The 21911-nt window shown below is 31.9% G+C and overlaps 1 protein-coding gene across 1 annotated transcript; it reads right to left on the bottom strand.

The window, feature by feature from the left end:
- Window positions 1–487: 487 nt before the first annotated feature.
- On the bottom strand, window positions 488–7646 carry LOC123660771 (acyl-CoA:lysophosphatidylglycerol acyltransferase 1-like). Its single transcript, XM_045595806.1, has 4 exons — window positions 7514–7646; window positions 3916–4052; window positions 2053–2234; window positions 488–724 (listed from the first exon to the last, which is right to left on the bottom strand). The coding sequence occupies exons 1-4, from the start codon at window positions 7567–7569 to the stop codon at window positions 488–490; spliced, it is 612 nt and encodes a 203-aa protein (XP_045451762.1). The 5' UTR covers window positions 7570–7646.
- Between the last annotated feature and the right edge of the window lie 14265 nt (window positions 7647–21911).

Raw genomic sequence — 21911 nt, 5'->3', positions numbered from 1 at the left:
CCGATATGTCAGTACTAGTAAGTAGTAGGTAACATTGACGAAAAATAAAAACAATAAAGAAAATATTAATTCTAAATGTAGAAAAATTGACAAAAAAAATGTACTTCAATCTTGCACTTGCTAAACGTTATCGTACTGAAGGTAAAGTTGAAGGTGAAATAGCTACAAATTAATGGATAAGAGAGTAGAATACTGATTTAATATCTGACTAAAGAATCGTTACAGAAACCTTTGCCGTCAGTACAAGATAAAAGATAGCAGGTTTAGTTTAACTTAACAATATTGTATTTGACCAGACGCATTATCAACAAAAAAGACACACTATCCCACAGCAAACTTATTACAAGCATTAATTAATTTAACATATATTGATCCACTTTGATAATCGCAGGAATATAAAATAATAATAATGAAAGTTAGATTGCTAAATCTGATATTGATATTAAAGATAAGTTGATACGTCTCGTCTGGTCGCTCGTCTATTGCGTTACCAGAAATAGCTCCACAGTTCACACAGTGTTTTGTATTGTAAAAATGTCGACGCTATAAAAAATAAATGCAAGATGAGATAGCGTAGATTGTCCTGCCTCACTTGCCTCGCTACTGAAGGATTATTCCCCGTTGACGGAAACTGCCCTGTACGATAAAATTCTTCGAGCATTTTGTCTTTTTCTATAAATCTGTCATACAGCCATTGAGTCATACCTTCTGTGTCTGTTGGTACCTGTAATTAAATTTTGACATTAAAAACTAATAACTTTGAAATTACACACTGCATTGAATTATACACTGCATTTATCATACACAGATGTTCATTGAAATTAATTTTTAAAGTATCAAATTTAGTTATAAAAAGCTAAATTATTCATCAAATTGTCCAAAAATAATATGGGGAAGTGTCACGCGAATTCAAATTTATTTCAAACAAACAATAAATACTTTATTGGCTGAGAAGCCACAAATATATCGATGACAGATTACCTAATCATTATTTTCCATGCAATAAACTTTTGGCCTTCGTCCAAATAGAAACGTTGCCAAAACCTATATAGCCTCTTTTTAGACGTTATATACTAAAGGTTCTTTATTTCACTTTTTTTTCACTTTGTAATTTTTGTGTTAGTACCTTCTTTGTTTAAAAAAATGACCTACTTTTGCAAGCGTTCAGCGGTTCTAAAAAATTTCAAACGGTAAGTAATTTGTTTTCGATAAATTTTAATTCAAAGAACAGTACGGTTTTTTTGGCACTAGAAAGAACCGTTGACAGCTTGTTAGAAAAATCAGACAATTTTAAAATGATGTATAAAATTTTTTTCCGTTCAAAATTTTCAATAGACAATTTAAATACAATACATTCGGCATAAGCTATTAATTATTTACACTTGATAACCATATTGGCAAAATTTTTGATACCGATATTTCTATATATTTCAGAACACCACGTTCAAATATCCATTGCCCCAATTGCAATTACAATTAATTAATCGTGTCTTAATTAAAATTCGGTAAAAGGTTAACCTACCGAGTCCATTAGAAATAAATTAAGAAACATATAATATACCTTCGAAAAACATAACCATACTTCGACAGTCACAATCAAAAGCTTAAAAGATCCTTCAAGTGAAGGACCCAACTATTTTAAAACGACCATATACGCCATAAAAGAAAAAAAAAAACTATTCAAACTTGTATTTTTACTACATGAGCACTCTTATCGGTATTGAGGTGGATTCTTTTACAATACTAGGGCGGCAAACAAGCGCACTGTTTGTCAGATGTGAGCGAATACCGTAAACCTGTGAACACCTGTACGCCAGGAGTATTGCAAAAGCGTGGGCAAGTAAATAAATATAATTCTCCTAATTTCTCCACGAGCTCTGACAATTTTACTTCCCACAAGAATGTCGTATTCTATATTGTTAGAGATCACTATTATTTTGCTGTAATCTTTTATATATTTGAGTACATAAGGCACGTGACGTTTGGCTGCTCCGAAATTTTGAGCCGAATATTTCCTACTGAGCCCCACTCCAATAGAATAAGAGTACTTACCTCACTACTTGGGTAGAGCCTGTAATGTAAGTGTGTGGTGCAAGGTGGTCGTGTCCCGCAGACAATATCTTGTAAATGTAGGGGAATACGATCTGGGTATGCGATGGTCACGTCGAGGATCCATTCAATGCTGTCACCGCTCTTTGGGTCTACGATCTTCGTGTTGTTCTGGTTGAAGTCATCTGCAAATGAAATGATGGAGTTATTCGACTATAATGTCAAGAAAATTACGACGAATCGGCAAAAATATGTTTCCTCAGCGATATGTGGACTACATGCCAATTCATGACAACTCTTTGTATAGGCAAAGAGACATTTATTGTGGTTAAGACGCCAGTGTTTGTATGGAGTTTGATAAATCGTTGTTCTACTGGAACCCATTGAAATAATTTATTAAACTTACGATGGACTTTTGATTGAATTTCAATGACTGAATTTAATCATCATTATAATTAAATTAATTCATTTTTTTTCATAACAGACATAGTTATAAAAAAACATGTAATTTCAGGACTGATCTTAGTTATTTTTTGGAGTTTACTCCTTAAGAATCGATTTTCATATTAGGTAGGTTAGGTTAGGTAGGTTTCATATTAGGTTTCATATTAGGTCCTAGGTATGAAGAAAATATGAGGAGTAAAATCTACTGAACGAATGACCTCGTTACGCTTTTGTTAACGCCATCTATCGGAGATAGAAGATGACGTTTAACGATGATGATGAGACGTTATGGCGTTTTCTAATAACGCGTTCTTCTAATAGATAGCGTTATTAGATTCGTTTATTTATTATTTCATATGGTATTAATCTTTTCCTTAGACTAGTAAGCCTTTTTTGTGTGTGTTTGAATTTTGACAGCCGATCTGAAGGAGTAAACTCCAGTCGTGCTTCGGAGCTGACACACATATTTTTTTTATTTATAAAGGAAACTAGATGCTTACAGGTGTATTTAATTGGTCGAAAAATTTTCAAGTGTAAACAATAGTAAGACGAGGAAATAAATTCGAAGCACAATCTTCAATACTTAACGTGGGTCGTATTTACATCCCTGAAATTTTTAGGCGACACGTGTAGATTTTCTCACGACATTTTTCTACACAGTCGAGCAAGAGGAGAATTGTAAATACGAATTAAGCACCTAAAAACTTGTCCGGATTTTTAGACTTCGATTATTTATGCGCTCCTTTTCAGGGCTTACGTTTTGTTTATTTCTATTAGTTATTTAAAAAGCTTTTGTAGCATAGCGACTTAAATTAATTTAAATACTTTTGTAAGGTGGCTATAGACTATCACCAATACACACTCAAAACGTCATATATGCATATGTACATGCACGATATAATAATATAGTGATTATAAAACGTACATCAATGTATGTATGTACTAGCTGTACCCGCAACTTCGTTCGCGAGGGAAACTCTATCTGGATACTCATTTTTTTTTAACAGCGCTATCCTGATCCCATGTAAATCATGTAATATATGGGATAAAAACAACATATACTATGTCGCCTTGTGACGTTTCAGAGACAGATGTACAGACATATAGACAAACATTTAAAAAAAAATTTAAAAATCAATATAGTTTTTTCCACGTATATGGTGATTTCGAGTGAATTCCATGATAAAAATTAGCCTATATGTGGCTCCACAACTTACTATAAATAATTATAATAAATTAAATTACAAAGGTACTAGAAGAAATATTTCAACAACAACTTTTGTAATTCAATAATATTTTTTAAATTCGTTCTTGTATTCAACACAAAAATGTACTACTAACTAAAGCCAATTTCATTAAAATTTATTATTATTAAAAATAGTATAATTAGTCAAGTAAAGATGTAATAGAAATGTATGACACCTTTTTTGTTGTCTTGCTTCGATGTGCTCGCGACTTGCTCACGTTGAGGGCCGACCTCCTCCATGATGATCTTCATCGCACCGGCGCGCGGCAGAGAGACGTACTCCAACTTCGGCAGATTGTTTTTTTCGGCGAACCTAAATAAAATACCGATATAATATTTAAATTATAGTGATAATGTAACATGGAAGTCGTTGCCCAGTCAATTACGGCTTGAAGGAATAGCATATGTGTTTCAGATAGTAACAGTCAGTTTATCTTCAAAAGACAGAATGATTAATAGTTCCTAAAATTAAAAAAAAATCGCGCGAAACTTGATTCCAATTTTTTTTCCTTTACGTTTTATTCGTAATTATTGACAACCGCTCAGGTGCTCCTAGGTGTGTGTGGGTGCCTAAACACCAGCGATCGCGGGTCGATTCCCGCTTGGAATTAATATTAATAATTATTTGTAGAAATAAATGTTTCCATCTTGATACTTGTCCTTGTGGGTCTCCCCACCAGCCACGGAGAGCACGTAAGCTGCCAATCCCAATTGCCATCATAGAGACCAGACAGCGAACGTTACTCATATTGGCGAATATATCACCCAACGCGCAGTGAAGCAGAATGATGGGTTCTTCGACCCTTCTCCCGCATGGTGAGAGAAGCCTATATCCAGCAGAGGGATGTTACAGGCTGAATGAACAATAAATATAATTCAGAAATATATTCAACAAAACTGACTTTAAAAAGTTACTACAACTTCAGTCTTCCCTCATACATATTTAAACCAACCATATAAGTATATACACATACGCGTACGCATTCAGTCATACACATACATACTCGTATTTTATCTTACAACTCACAGCACCCCAATCATACACTCGTAAAACAAAAAGCGATAAACGCATTACCCCCATCGTCAGCGTAGTAGATAAAAGGCCGCCGTATCAATGGCCTGAAAGTTTTATAATATCCAATTATATATTTCAATTGAGCACAAAGCCTCTCGATGCCATACATCGCTTTCAGAGCCGAATGGACGATTGCCGTATTTCATTTCATCGTATTATTTACAGCAGAGAATTGGCAGTTTTAGATATGGCATTTGCTTCTATTAAGCTTTTTTTTTAATTTAAAAAAAGGTTGTAACTACGACCAATTAATCTTTTTCTTGTATTTTTCATTCTACATGTCATTGGCAAAATCTAAACAATTTTTTTAAAAGTTTATCTTCATTGTTATTTCGTATTTATTAAGACTATATACTGCATATTTATAGTTAGAAATAAACGACATATGAAACGACGTCTAATATATTTTTCAGCTAGTAAAATTTATAACGTATTTAAATATTTAAAAAAGGAACTTTTTTTTTTTAACTTCTAATCAATCGTTTCTGTATTATCTGTACCTTTCGCATACTAAGTTTTATATCAAATATTCAATACATAAAGTAAATAAGAACTATTATGACATCATTATATTTTATGCTTCACCTTGTAATATCCCACAGCTGGGCATAGGCCTCTTTCCCAATGTAGGAGAAGAATCGGAGCTTGATCCACCACGATGCTCTAATGCGGGTCGACGGATATATTCCCTAGTATACCTAAGTAACGATCGCTATCACGTGTACATAATAACAACCGGGAACGACGCTTAGAATACGTTTTATTTACATTTACTTAAATGTCACTACAATATAGTAGTATGAATTTACAAAGCCTAAATACATTTGCGATAACAGAGGAATATACAAGGGTATGTAATTTATTAATTTATGTAATGTAATGTACCATTTCTAATGGTTTCTACGTCCTTGGTTTCACAAGGACCAATTTAATGGAGGCCTGGGCTCGTTATTCTAGAGTGCCTACGATTTGTCTACGGAATACTAACTCGAAGGAAATATCGCTAGCATAATAAGCTTTGAAATTTCCTATAATTTTAATCTGACCAACTCGATTGTACGTGAAAGTTGATTTTACAGGCAATAGAATGAACGAGAAATTTTATTCATTTTCAAACAAATTTTTAGAGTTTAATCGTGTAAGAAACGGTATGAGGCTTGTTAGATAAAAATATGGATAGTTAAATCGTGTGAAACAAAAACGCTGCAGGTGACGTTTTTTTTATATATTTCCAAAATCACGGTAAACATTCTAAAGAACGAACACAGGTCGCGTGTCTGAGCTGACATACACTTTTTTCTTTGAAATTCCATTTAAAAAAATTCTAGTTATAATAATGAAGCTTTATGTCTATACTGATATTATAAATAGGAAAGATTTGATTGTTTGTTTATTTGCATTGAATAGGCACCGAAACTACTGAACCGATTTGAAAACTTCTCGCACTATTGAAAAGCTACCGAGGATGACATGGTCTATATTATATTTTCAAAATAATTAGAAAAAAAATTATTTTGAAATTTTCCATCAATACCCGTGCGAAGCCGGGGCGGGATGGTAGTTCCATATAAATTCAACAATCTTTACCGCTTGGGTTATATTAGAATAAATTTGTAACAAAATTTCACTATTACTATCTTGGCTGTAATCCGATGCGACGGATTAACATACTTTCCGGGGAAATAGACATACTCGTACAATAAGGAGCACGATCATAACCTTTGATACTAACACACATTTCCATTTTAGCGGGTAACGAATTTGTAATATCGAATCGAAAAATATATGTTTTTCGTAGAACAGAATTACCAAATCTTCGCCTCGGCAAGTTGGGTTGATTCGAAATAAAGGACATAGCGGTTTGCAGCCGTGACTATAGGATATCTATCAAGATTAATTTATTCTAAAATTAAATTAATTTATGAATACTCGTTTAGTGTCTAATAACGTGATAAATTAATAGCAATACTATCAATTACTTTTTATGAAACTGAACTAGTCTAACCGGTATACGGACACACCATACTTGATAATTTATCAACGATATTGTAAAACACTATATAATCGACATATATTTTTTTTTTATATCACTAGGTCGGCAAACAAGCGTACGGCTCACCTAATGGTAAGAGATTACCGTAGCTTATAGACGCCTGCAACACCAGAAGTATCGCAAACGCGTTGCCGACCAAATCCCCAATCCCCCCCAGGAGCCAATATATATATATATATATATATTAAGTTCCATCATATGACTTTTAAACAAAGATTGTCAGGTGATCATTGTTGGTTGGTTCGACAGATAATTGAAGGTAAGTAATCAAACAATTATTAGTAAAATTTTGTGTCATAATCAACGGCTTTGTACGACTCTTTTAAAGTCAAATATTCACCTAGTTGGGCTTGTGCCAATAGCTGCACTTTCAGTGCAAGGTCACCATTCTATCGCCTTGAGTCTCAGCAACCATAAGACTTAACAACGTACACCCTTTCCACTCCCTATTTCAGCTTCAGTGACGTAATGGCGACTTAAAATTGCGTAACGTTAGAGAATATTTCGCTCTCTATATTTCACGTCAAAATTGCAATTGAATAATGTAATACGAATAAAAGATAATACTCTCAGCGTTAAGTAGATTCTAACGTACACGTTACTTGATATGTACACTTAAGATATTGCTATAGTGTATATATTATACCTTTGACTGATTTCTCTCCTCTTGTGCAAGAAACCTCCCTCGGGGAAAAGTACCATCAATTGTCTCCCTAGCGGTACGTAGTACCGGTGAATGTGTTCTTTTAGTTCAACCAGGGACTGCTCTCGTTTCGCCTTGCCCTGAAAAAGAAAAACATAATTAGTATACGAAAAATATATGTATAAAGCATCGTGTTGTTATTGTTTCTGTTGGAAAAAAGGCTATAAAATGTGTATGAGTACTCGTTATGTTACGAGAAATTTTGATTTGAAAATTTTAGGCAAAGAATAAAAAAATTCTATTATCTGCCTTTTATCAAAAAGTAACTATCACAACTATTAAAAATTTTCATTCCAAAACATTAGACACAGATAATTTAAAATTATACAAAGAATCTATATATTAAAATACGTGAAGCAAAAGCTTTATACCCTTTTTTATGAAAATTGCGCGGACAGAGAAGTATAAAATTTCGCATATTTATCTATAATATAAAAATGAGTCGCTGAATGTGTTGCTAAGCGCAAAACTCGAGAACGGTTGGACCGATTTCGCTAATTCTTTTTTTAAAATATTCCTTGAAGTACGAGGATGGTTCTTACGGAGAGAAAAATTCTAAAAAAAAAAAATTTAAATTTCCTGAAAAAGTGTAAAAACAACACTTTTCTATACTCCCATACAAAAGATTTGTGATAATACTTAAAAGTCAATTTGAACTTTAATACCATACGATAAAGTTTGTGTTAGGCGATACGAAGTTCGCCGGGTCAGCTAGTAGTTTATATAGAGAAAGAGTACAAAATGCTAATATTTTTTTAAATTATGTATAAAATTTACAACAAATCAATAAAAAAACCCATTACACTCTGTATTTAACACACATACACACACAATATTTATACTCTATTTGTTATTATAGAAGTATAGCCATTGACAATAGAACCTTAATAATGCTCAAACTTATAAATTAAATTAATTATGGTCGAATTTCGACCACTCGGTGACCACTAGTAAGCTACATAAAACACTTAACAGTTTTTTAAATTCCATCATTACCTTAAATTCTTACCATTTCTGTTTTTTTTTTTTTTTGTTTCAAAAAACAAAAGATAAAAGGAAATAGCAAATTAAAAGTGTCATCGATCACTTGTGCATCCAAAATTAATATATTCGATTCAATTAATATATTCGAGGTTATGATAAAAATAAAAATAAAATATACGATATTTTCCTGCCTTTTAATAACGCCACACTTCAAAAATTATTCGTAACATTACGCACGATGATAATAAAGGGAGAGCGGTATTCACGATATATTTTTATACAGCGCGATGCGTGAACAACCCACGTTATGGTTATTAGAAACATTTGCTCCGTGAGAATGCACTTTTCCCCCCAAATTTCACGATTGGCCCCTCGTGTAACAATACACGTTAAGTATTCTATTTATAAGGCCTATTGATGAAAATATATGTTAAAGTACCATATTTGAAGGGCTATTGGTAAAATTGAGGTGAGAATGGCGAATAAAAGGAGGCTGGAAAAACAGGGACGTATCTGTTGCATTAATTCATCAATCAATCATTCTATATGTGATAGCTTGTTATTAGCTTTTTTTTATTCATATTCTGTATGAGGTATAGTTATAATAAGCTGTAAGCTATCCAAATAAAATAAAATAAAATAAAATAAAATTAATTATTTGGGGCCCCGGAGCTATAGAAGTCATGTCTAAGTATCAATTATTTTTTAAATAGTATACAAAATGCTTAAGCATATTTCATGTGTTTATTTTTTTTTTATAAAACAGTTAACCATTTTTGTGTATGTGTGTCTTTTATGTATATTATTTTTCCTTTTTTACTGTAAAAAACATTTCTAAATAAAATATGACCATCCCTCATGTCACCTGGGGAGGTTTTTGTGTATTACCATAGCCGAAAAAAAAGTTTGTGAGTAACCGAGAATAAATTCTGATAAAGAACCACAGACTAGCAATGTCGCTATAATTATGACAAATATTTTTTTGGGATATCCACATGGCATCACTCGTTTGAAGTAACGATACATGTAAGAATGATTCATGGTTGCTTTACACTTCTGGGTTTCTTAATGAACAGTGCCATTCTCAAACATTTTATGCCTAATATTTAGCATTATAAAAAATCGTAATAAACGTCTGTAAAAAAATTTGATACGGAAAATTGTTACTTATTATTTTTTCTATCTCTCAAAAATATATGCCTCATACTAGTCATTTCACAGACATATATCATATTCATAGCCTGAAAAATAAACTAATATCACAACTAAAATAAAACACATCCAACATCATATAACACAATATACTTAATTTCAGACGACCTAAATAAAATTCAATGTAAGTTTAAAAAAATTCGAAAGCGGAGCATTTTTATAATAATATTTCTGTGTCAAACTTGTCATATTTTCTAACGTGTCGGGGCCGGGGCGAGCACCAGTTCCCCTCTAGTTCATTGTGCGAACTTCTCCAACTTTTACAATTAAAACTAGCAAATCATATTATACTAAGGACGTTACATTTTTCTCGGATACCCTATTAAGGTTATCGGTAGTTCTGATTTTTTTATACTATATAAAATATTTATTAATAACCTTAGTTTTGTTTTGCATTTTGTCATGCCTGTGATATGAGATACATACTTTATTTTTTAAATGATTAGACCTAAAATGTAATTACGAATTGAAATAAAGTAATTTATATTCTCTTTCGACTTAAGGTTTACCTCTAGATGACCAAAATAAAGCCTTAAAAGAAATAAAACAATAAAAATACTATATCATTAAAAAAGTTAAAACAAATGCAATATATATATACACTAAATTCATTGAAAAATTAGATAAGGCTAAAGAAATTCAGAAGGAAAATTTATAAAAATATTAAAAACTATTTTAATCTGCAGTCTAAGTTATGTATTTTAACTAACAAAATCGGTTGAGTAATTTAATATTGATAAACTTAATTAGCTGGGCAGTAATAATAATAAAAAATTAAGGAGAAATACTGTAGGTTTTTTTGCATTGACAACGCAACGACAAAAACCTAAATATTACGGATAATATTGAAATATGTCGTCAAGCATTTCTTTAACCTTAATATTTTAAAAAAAATCTCATTCAAATAAAGTGTAGGCCGTGTATTTTTTCAATATTATTAGTATTTCACTTAGCGATAAACGTAACTTTGTCTATCCCGTGCATCGGAGGGTCTACGGCGTATTGGTAACGATTAACTAAGCAATAATGAGATCCGAACCGTTCGCAATAAAAGTAAGTTAAACACAGACGAGTAGATAGTACATTGTTGTAAAAACTTAGAGCCGGACAACGTATCCGACGGTTCGATGGCCGACCAATTGCACTCCGCTTACTGAGAACTCACGAAGTTTGTGATTTACCAATGGTTCCGACACGTCAACTAATCGATACCTAATACCTAATACATTATTAATAATAATACATAATACTAGCTTCAAACTATCGTTAAAAATATTGTTGAATACAAAGATTTATTCTAATCAGAAGTCAACAAAAAATTCATACTCACTAATTCTTTCATATAATTTTTATGTACCATTTCATTCCCTTAAGCGGTAGAATTGAAAAAAACTGCTGCTCTTTGTTCCTCCTGTTTCACCTAAAGGATACAATTTCACGAAAAATGTCCTGTTTTGTGTTTATATTGTAAAAGAAGCCTACCTTACGTAATTTCAACTACTATCGAAATTCTGTCAGTAAAGCCACGAGGGGCAATTTGGGGAAAAAAATAAGTCTTCAGTTTTTCGCTATCATTTTGCTGACTTAAATCAATTTACGACGTTTCATACAACATAACATTCCATTGCTGAAAATAAGCCTATTCTGTATTCTCTTATAAAATCATAGATCAATCTTTATAAGCACGAAACTATTTTTGAATTGAAACTTTTTTAGGCGCATGAGGGTAAAATTTTTACGGATTAAACGTGCAACATATTGATGAAACGGCAACGTTTTGATGAAATGGCAACGTTTTTGTCGTACTACAGTTAATGTTGTTTTTGGTAGATAGAGCCATCTAGCGTGTAGAAAGAAAAGTAGAAACTACAAAGGAAACTAACTAGATGGTGCTGGAACGGAAATCTAAAGCTTTGGATTTGTGTAAATATATTATAAACGAAAGTTAAAAATTAGTTTGCCAAAGAGGTTTCACTTCTGACAAGCGTGCTTTGTACGCACACGTTTTTTTTTTTTTCAATAAAAACATAGTACTTGCATTGAATACACGGTCATATGTTTAATTTCAAGTGTTATGATTATTTCAATAAAAAGCTATTTATGTACTTCAAAATATTTATTTTTCAAAATAATTATCGGCGACGTGTGTCGGTAACGATGGCTAAGCGCGTTCAATCTGTCGATCGTTAGCGTTTTCAAAAGTCCTTCCGACGACTAGATTGTACTAAAGAACCATTCCTGTTTAGGAACGGTTCGGCGAACCCGTGGGAATGGGATTTCCGTCAGATGAAATTGGATTCTGTATTAGTTACATTGTTCTATATATTTGTATTAAAATCGATTGATAGTATGTTTTAGCGTCAGTATATAAAAGGCCAGATATATAATCAATAGAGCAGTTATGTCAACCATATGTCTGATTGCATAAAAGTGAAGTAAGGATCTATTTCAGGCAGCTCTATCACAGTCTATACTATTAGGGCTGCCAACATTAACCTGTATATGTTTCTGTTTAAAATGTGAATACTTAACGAGCTGTAAATTGTTTTGTTAAAAGGAGTGAACAAAAAAATTATTATTATTATTATTATTATTTCAACTTATCTGTTTCGTAAATTAGCTCAAAATATGTATATAAGTATAAATAATTTCTATTACATTTAATATAGTTATGAAATATTGTTTTATAATATAAGAAACTAGCAATTAAATACCCGTGCGAATATTTCGCACTAAAAAAGTAAAAAATTTACCAACCTTCAATCATGTTGACGTTGTTTCAAAATTATATATAATTTTAATAATTAAATAATTGACAAAAACAGAAGCAATAATACATGTTTTGTTGTTGATGCCGGTAGAGCAAGCAATTATCTATAAAATGATATGTAATTTATGTGGAGTAATTGAGAGGTTTTTTTCTAAAAAGGGAGGCAAACAATCTTAGCGCATTAATATATATGTGTGTAAAGCAAGTGTTTCATATTGATTGGCCAAACAGTAGGATGAAAATTATGTGTCAAGATTAAAGGAAATGCACATAACAAATACCAGATTACAACATATATCTACTCGGCCTAGTCGAACACATGTTATTTTAATATATCGAAGAAAATAATACGAATAACTTGATAGTAAGCGTAAAATAATTTATTCAAGACTCAAACCAAAATTTTCCTATTCCGCCAATGTCAATTTTCTTCTTCAGAATCTTTCTATGTTTATTACCGACCTAACAGTTATCAATGGCGGTATAACCATTCATCAGTTGTTAGTACAGCCTCACAGTGGCCAGTTACTATATATGACTGCTGTGTTACCCCCCTACCCCGTATTTAATTACGTATACACATATAATAAGCCAGTACTGCGGTCACCAACCCGCCTGCCCAGCGTGGTGACTATGGGCAAAACACATGAGTTCACGCCATTTTTGGCGTAAACTTGTGGAGGTCTATATCTAGCAGTGGACAGTAAGCTCTAATGATGATGATGATGATATAATATTCGACCTCATAATAACTTCATCACTAAAGGTAAATTCGTGATTTGGATGAATGCATCTGAATTCATGAATTTGCCTAAACACTGTTGGACGTTCCGCTACACTTGCCTACTGATTTGAATGTATTATTCTGTTGATTACGTATTGTCATTTATTATTTTAAATATTCAAATCAATTCCTACGTTAGAATATATTTAATTAAGTGTGGTTGAAATAATTGTTTAAATGGCTGTTGTTTTATTAAAAAAATATATTATTTATTATTTTTTATTATTTATTATTTTTTTATAATTTTTTTTTATTAAAATTTATTAATTTATTTTTTATTAAAAATTTTTTTCTTTTGTTTTATTAATAATATATGTATATGGTGCGTTGTAAAAAAATTTCTTTATAAAATATCATCATGTGTTTTATGTACAAAAACTTATAAGCCATTTTATAATAGTCAATAAATAATAGCTGAAACATTATTCAGTAGAAAATTATCCTTACTAATATTATAAATGTGAAAGTGACTCTGTCTGTATGTTTGTCTGTCGCGCTAACACGCTAAAACTACTGAACCAACATCTGATAGTCTAGAGCCTGAGAAAGGAATAGGCTACTTTTAATGCGAAAAAAGGGATGTAAGGGGGTTGAAAGGTGGGGATGAAAAGATATGTGGAAGTATCGTTATTTTTAGACATAGAAGCTTGAAACTTACGTTTTAGGCTCTTTTGATTAGATATATATAAATATGACATTAAAAGTTTGTACAAGTTTTACCCTCAAGGGTGTGAAATAACAATAAGGAATAGAAGATGAAAGGTTGTATAAAAATATGTAAGGTTTATGTGAATGTTTTATAAGTTTGCGACAAGAGACAAAATATTAGAGCGAAATATTCCACGCGGACGAAGTCACGGGCACAGCTAGTATGTAATATATGTTTATATAAGCTATGTAACTATATCAGTCGAGCTTTACCTATAACACAAGCATTGAGTTGCTTAGCTTAGGAACAAACGAACGTGTGTACATTAAAGATATTTATGTATATTAAAACATACTCGTAAAATTGTGGATATAGTGACACCATATTTCATGCAAGACGTGACAAAACTTCTAATTCAATCAAGAGTGAATAGGCATCTTCTAGGCAAGCGCGCACTATCTTAGGCTGCATCTTCACTTACCATCAGGTGAGATCGCGGTCAAGCGCTAATCTATATATTAAAAAAAATAAATAAATTATTGAAGGTTTTTACAAGAGTAACTGTTGATATTCTTGCTGATTATTTGTAGAAGAATCTACATTCCGAATCAGTTGGTCCATGTTAACAATAATTGTGTTTGCTAGCAAATGAAAAAAAAAACCAACTTCAATTACATCGACCATTAATACAACAAAGGTAGACGAATAAAATCGTCCGTAAATACGCGTTATTAGAGATTACTCAAAAAGTAGTAATCAGGTCTCGATCAAATTTAAAGAAAACTATGAGACAAGTATTAGCTTTCGATTAAAATAAGAACCATTAAAATCGGTTTAGCCAGTTACAAGTTATGAGGTATAATACAATGGAGGTTGACGAAAAAATAGCCATGTATATATGCAGTCAGATCTTTATCAAATTTGAATCAATGAAACCACATGACACGCGCCAGCTTTCGCTTAAAAAAATGAATTATCAAAATCAGTATACACAATAAAAAGTTATCAGGTAAAATACACAAAAAAATACAGTCGAATTGAGAAACTCCTCCTTTTTTGAAGTCGGTTAATTGGTTAAATTGATGAATTTCTTCTCGATTGTTCTAGATTGAATCTACATTCCGATTCGGTGGATAATACTAACTTTTTAAAAGATTCGCTTATAGGCTTTTGCAGAGTAGAACAGTCTGTCATGCTAGGAATCCCGAGAATTCATCAACGTAATCTAATAGAGGAGCAGTTCAGCTCGCTCTAATTAAGTGCTTATTAGTTTCCACTCACGGTTTGTGAGCATCCAGCTTCCAACATCAAAGGAATATCTCGGTAAATGCTCATAGTCATATCTCGATAGAGATTTATATATTCATTTGAATTTATTTATTTGATAAATTTGAAAATTGGACTAAAAATTTTGAAAACAACAAGTCTGAAAGAGGTTTCTAAAAATATAAACTTATGAAAATGGTAATTGAAATTCGTAACTTAAAATTCTATAAATAAATAAATAAAGTTAAGATAATATATTTTTTTATAAATATTAGCACGATTTGAGACCTCAATACAAACTACGGCATCGATTTTTTTTTGGAATTTTATCCAGAATCGATTTCTTCGTGGTTTGAGATGTGTCAGATTCTTTTCAGTTTGATTCATATATACAGAAAACGTTTATTTTGCTTTATTGTCCGTTACATTTCGAAGAAGATATATATTTTTTTATCTACACAATACACACACGGTCGTCTGTTCCTAAAGTAAGCAACTTAATGCTTGTGTTATAGGTAACAGCCGACTGGTATAGCTACATACATTTTTTTTTCAATAAACATACTTATAAATGATACATATAAGAATATATAAATAAATATCTGTATTAGACCCAGACTCGGAGTGGGAATCGAACCTACAACCCTCGGAGCAGAAAGCAGGGTCACTACAAACTGCAGCAACGGGCTAGTCAAGATATGCTCTAAATTTAGCGGTTCGTAAGAAAAAACTAAAAGTTTTCTGAATGTGAAGAGTTTAGTCAATTTTTTTTATTTCAATAAAAATAAACATAACATACATCTTCTTTTATATCAACGAATAGTCAATAAATTTTCTTAAAATTACATCCATATTTATTTTTATAAAACACTTAATTTTAATAATATGTACTTGTAAACACAATTAGCAAAAACACGCCCCAGCGAGTCGAATACAAATCGTTTGCTCGTGAACCGTAACCGACGCGTGCGCAGAACATTATTCATTATTTATTTTTATTTAATTTATTCGTTTTATTAATAACTTATAGTTAAGTTAAAACTTAAGGCACGTTCATCAAATAAAAAAATATATAAATGAACACAAACATTATAAATATGAAAGTTAATTTCTCAATAGGAATACATTAGCGGAAGACGCCAAAGAACGTAGTAAAAATCGTCTGCTCATACACCGTGACGACGGGTGCGCGGCATTATACGAACAACGTGTGAAGCCTACTGACGTTTGAATTACTAACATTACATTTGAATGTTGAAGTCGAATTTAATTAGTAACAACAATAAAAAAAGTATAAATCGAAATTGAAATGTTAAAAAGTAAATATGTCTTCAAGTTATAACCTTAATAACCTAAAATTTCAACTCCAAAATATATTTTTTGACGTGATAACGTCTTATAAATCGATGACCACCGGCTGGATGCACGAAAAAGTGTCACGTTCCGCCTGAGCATGAGCTAGCAAGCGAGAGCGCGGAACAAGTGATAGAGAGGTACAATCGGCCCAAGCGTTGGCTTGTGACACATTTATTTCTCTACCCAATTCAGTGATAACAATCCAAATCAATTCATAAAAGTATGCAATTTTTCATCAATGTTTCTTTACGTTATCACGTAAAACTATCATCCGTAAACCGGCTTTACAGACAACCAATTTCTTTTTGGCAAATAAATTTGAGAAGTTTAGCCTAAAATAGTCTTTTAAAAGCATTATGCAGATTATAACATTTTATACACATACAGACGATTTTTGTAGTCTAAACGTCTGTGCTTGTTGTGTAAGAGTAAATCCCTACTGTGTTAAATATAAGGCTTTATTTATTTGTTGATGACATATTATTTAGGTGACCAGGTGTCCGGTTCACTGCCACCTCAACTGGTCACCTGTGTCACAGGACCGATGGCCACTGGAGCAGACGCATCCTGGAGTGAAGACTGGACCGACGACCTATGAAAGATTGCCGAAGGTGACTGGATGAGGACTGCGGCAAACTGGGATGTTTGACATGAACTTAGGGAGGCCTATGAGCAGCAGATAGGCTGAAGTGATCTATTATATTAATCAAAAGATAATTACAATTTTCATCCAAATTAAACAAAGTTCAATCTAAATATAACTACTATTACTCTCAATAAAATAGTTGATTAAAACCTAAAACGAAACCGCAAATACGACCATTCGAGTCGGCTAGTAAAACTTCTATCCAATAAGCGTCGTCCGAACGATCCAAAAAACCTAATTACGATACCGAAGATAAATAAAGATAATCCGGGAGAGCGGCCTCGGTTAATTTCCCAAGTTTTCGTCCCAACAAATTGGACTGAAACTTCTCTTAATTTCCTCCCCGGTCCGGCCGAACTCAAAACTCAGATGTATAGATGTGGTAGACGTTCGAAGCGTATTTTATACCAAATGGGGTAAATTATTTATTCGTAACAATAATTTAAAACGGTAATCATATCAATTTATTTATTTAGAGACCTTTCGTACATTTTTTAGTGAAATAAAAGACTTTTTATCAAATATATTTTCTACTTACCTAAATGCCAACAAAATTGTATTCGACTGTTTATTAAAAACGACAAACATATTTTTTATATATTAATGCGTGAAGCGAAAAATTTGTGCCCCTTTTTACGAAAATTGCGCGGACGGAGGAGTAAGAAATTTTGCACACTTATAGCTTATATAGTGATGGAGAGCAGAAAAAAAATAGCATTTTTTTAAATTATGCTTAAAAAATACATTTAATAAATAAATAAAAAAACAGTACATACACTACCATGTATTTGACAAACTATATTGACAACTCATATGCTCTTTTATTTATTATTATAGAAGTACTAGCTGACTCGGCAAACGTTGTCTTGCCGCTAAATGCTATTCAAAAATAGCGGTTGGTGGTAGAAGGGTGAACATTTAGGGTTGTACGTATTTTTTAACGCTAAATCATAATAAAATAAAAAATAAATAATTTATCTAAAAATTAAAAAAAAATTAGGGGTGGACTGGACTACCTTTATTATTTAGGGGGATGAAAAACAGATGTTGTTCGATTCTCAGACCTACCCAATATGCACACAAAATTTCATGAGAATCGGTCAAGCCGTTTCGGAGGAGTTTAACTACAAACACCGCGACGCGAGAATTTTATATATTAGATAGTCTTTGATAGCAAAACACTAACAATGTTCAAACTTATAATTTAAATTAATTATAGTCGAATTTCGACCACGGAGCGACCACTAGTCTTGATACATAGGCAATCAATAAACCTCGAATATTTATTTAGAAAATAAATTAAATATCTGCTTCGAATTCGGTAACATTACATTTAATATTACATTATTACCCATACACATAATTACCTAAAAAGGAATACACGTAATACCCCAAAAAATCCAAGAGGGATTTGATTCCCTGCGTGGTAATTACGAATTAATTCCACGTATGGTATATACCGTCCAACCATTAAGTAGCTTTTTACCTTTGAATGATTTTACTTAAAGTAACAACGATTTCTAAGATCTTCACCCGATCACTAACTTTAAATTAACGTAACTTTAATTGGTTTGTTCTTAACTATTTACTCTATCACTTTTTTGTATGACACTGTCGTTTTCGTATAAACAAAAAGGAGAACAAAGTTAAATCCACTGTTAATACGAAAACTTTGAACAATTCTTACAATGTTCTTTTTTATACATACAACCAGATCGGCAAACAAGCGTACGTCTCACCTGATGGTAAGCGATCCAGCAACATTGCAGGCGCCTTGCCGACCCTGCTCCCAATGTCCCCCAGGAGCTCTGGTCACCTTACTTATCACAGGAAAACAACACTGCTTAGAAGTAGTATTATTTAGCTGTGATCAGGTAGGCTGCTCCAGATTTTGAGCAGGATATTTCCTGCTGTAACCTACCTCAGTTATGTAGGAACAGTAAGCTGGGTTATATACAAAAATATATTTAGTCATAAGAGTTGCTTCACGTTTTTGTAGGAGTTATTTCGAAAATTACATTTGATATTCTATTTTGAGTATTAATCTTAAATTTTATCTAACTTTTTATTTATTAATATTGATTTATTATCACTTTAGTTCATCATCATCATTACAGCCTATACAGTCCACTGCTGGACATAGGCCTCCAAAAGTTTACGCCAAAAATAACGTGAACTCATGTGTTTTGCCCATAGTCACCACGCTGGGCAGGCGGGTTGGTGACCGTGTCACTTTAGTTATACTCGTATTATTAAGTTAGTTAGTTAAAGAAATAACTTAAATTAAAATAACAACAATAATGCATTAGAGTTCATATCTTAAGTATCACATTTAAAATAAACAACTTCAAAGGAAATTCAAACAGATTTAATTTCACAGCATTTTCGTCACAATTTTTAAATTATAATAATCTTCCTTCAGTTTAAATATTATTTAAAAAAAATAGCGCTTTACTTTATTATCTTTAACGCAATTTATTATCTTTTACGCATTTATTATCTTTGACGCAAAAAAAAAAAAAAACTATAATGTTTTCTATACCGTTAAGCACATTAAAAAACCTTTTAACTTACAACAGACGGAGCCCTGTCCATGCGCCGCTGTAATTAATTAGTGTGAAAAAATAGCCTCATTGGAGCGTCGCGTGCGCATACGAGATCAACCGAGCGTACTTCCTGTACCAACCGTGTTTTCCACTGCAAGCTTTACAATATATTAATATATAATTTTTAATTAATAATTAATTAATATATAATATATAATTTATAATTTTTTATATTATTTTACTTTATGGCACTTTAATCCACCTACCCCCCTTGTATTTTGTTTTTCGTGAGTACCTATGTCGCTTTTTTTTTCTAACAATGGAGGCAAACGAGTAGACGAAGATATTAAACTGTTATCGTCGGTCATGGACATTTGCAACATTAGAGGAGTTGCGGGCGCGGTGCCGGCTTTTAGGGAAAAGATGTCTATACACGATATATATCGATATATGTCGACGTATAAAAACCCACAAATTATAGCGCTCAGGGAATACCTCTAAAGGGGAAACCTCCTTTATTTGCACAAATAAAGTCAAAGTGGCACTCATTTACTTAAAATGTTATAAATGTTGCGTGGAAATTTCAAGGCGATATTTTTGATAAAATTTATTATGAAAATTATATTTGTGACGGTTAAAATCCTTAATGCCTAACAATTGAAAATATTTTAAAATATAATTCATACTCCTGTTTTCAAAATGTATAAGATTTTTTCACTTTTAATCCAAAAACTGCTAATATTCCTAAATAAATAAACTGACTCACAAATGATATTAAAGTGACCCTCACTAAGTCAACTTTTTTATAAAAACGAATCTATGAATATTATCTTTTAAAGTCCCGATGATATTTTAAACTCACTGTACGGCGCTATGCGCTATAAAAATCTACGTTAATGGATAACAAGCATTAACAACATAGGGGCATAAATTAAAATGACTTTTTTGTAGAAAAAAGGCTAAAACATCTGATAAATTAATTTTGACACAATCTATTGTTGTTGATTATTTCGTGGGTTTTATACAAAAAAATAATGTTAAAATGAAAAACAAGAATATGTTTATATAATTATTATTTATTACAAAAAAAAAAAAATTAGTAAAAGACAATTGAGATTCTATTTTTAAATATAAAAAAGATTAGTTCATTTTATTATTTTTATTAAGAATATTCATTCTTAAATTCAATAATATTAATACATAGATATATAATAAAAGATAGATGACGTGGACGGGTTAGCACTGTTACATTTGCGTAGCATTTTACTATTTTTATGATCAAGAGGTATGATGTATATTTCAATAGATTTTGTTACGTATCCGTAAAACTCTATAATTGTGAAACTGAAAATTAATTGCAATATAGCATTCAGAAACAGTTATCACGAAATTAAATTTTAAGCGCAGAAATTTTTTCTGCCATTTTCATCTTACGTTTTTTTAATTATTCACTTACAATATAATGCGCTTATGCATATTTTACATAGCCTAGCTTTTCATAAATTAAAAAGAGTCGAAATATGATGTTTCGTAATAATGGATAAATATTTTAAAAGTACAAAATATCACAGCAAGCCACAAAGTTTGAACACACAAACAATTCCATTAATTCCACAGGAAGACAAACTCCAATAACTTACGGATAATTGCTAAAGAACAAAGCCGGCCATCGCGATAAAAGAGAAATTTACTTTATCCTTTTTTCAAAGTAAAGTTGACAAAACTTGGCAAATTCGAAACTTGGACTTCGAATCTTTTCTATTTCGAAATTTCGCAAAGACCCATCGATCTGGGAGGGAAAATTAACAATTAAAACAAATCGTCAAACTCGGGCACTTCAATTATAATAATGGACAACTTTGTATTAATCAAACGATTGAACTGCGGAGAGGAGGCAGAGCTACTACCCGGGTGGGCTCTGGCCCAATCAATGAATTAAAGATGCTGGATGAAATCATCAATTTCCACCTTAATGTGGATTTTGCTATCAATTTTAAAATGAGGGTTTCAATTGTTGACTTGTTTGCCATCATTATCGTATGGAATCTCTCAACTGAGGTAGGGCACAGTAGGAAACTTCCTGCTCAATACATTATAGAGCAGTCCAACTGGGGTAGTACTTGGACCT

This window comes from Melitaea cinxia, chromosome 16 (genome assembly GCF_905220565.1).
Source record: "Melitaea cinxia chromosome 16, ilMelCinx1.1, whole genome shotgun sequence".
Classification (NCBI taxonomy): domain Eukaryota; kingdom Metazoa; phylum Arthropoda; class Insecta; order Lepidoptera; family Nymphalidae; genus Melitaea; species Melitaea cinxia.
Note: the sequence above shows the minus strand (reverse complement) of the source record. Positions and strands in the feature narration are given on the sequence as shown.

Coding starts and splice junctions, on each gene's coding strand:
- LOC123660771 (XM_045595806.1), bottom strand. CDS start 7,569: ATGGTACTTTTCCCCGAGGGAGGTTTCTTGCACAAGAGGAGAGAAATC. Junction 4,053..7,513: donor AGGAGAGAAATCAGTCAAAG/GTATAATATATA, acceptor TATTTTATTTAG/GTTCGCCGAAAAAAACAATC. Junction 2,235..3,915: donor GAAGCAAGACAACAAAAAAG/GTGTCATACATT, acceptor TTTCATTTGCAG/ATGACTTCAACCAGAACAAC.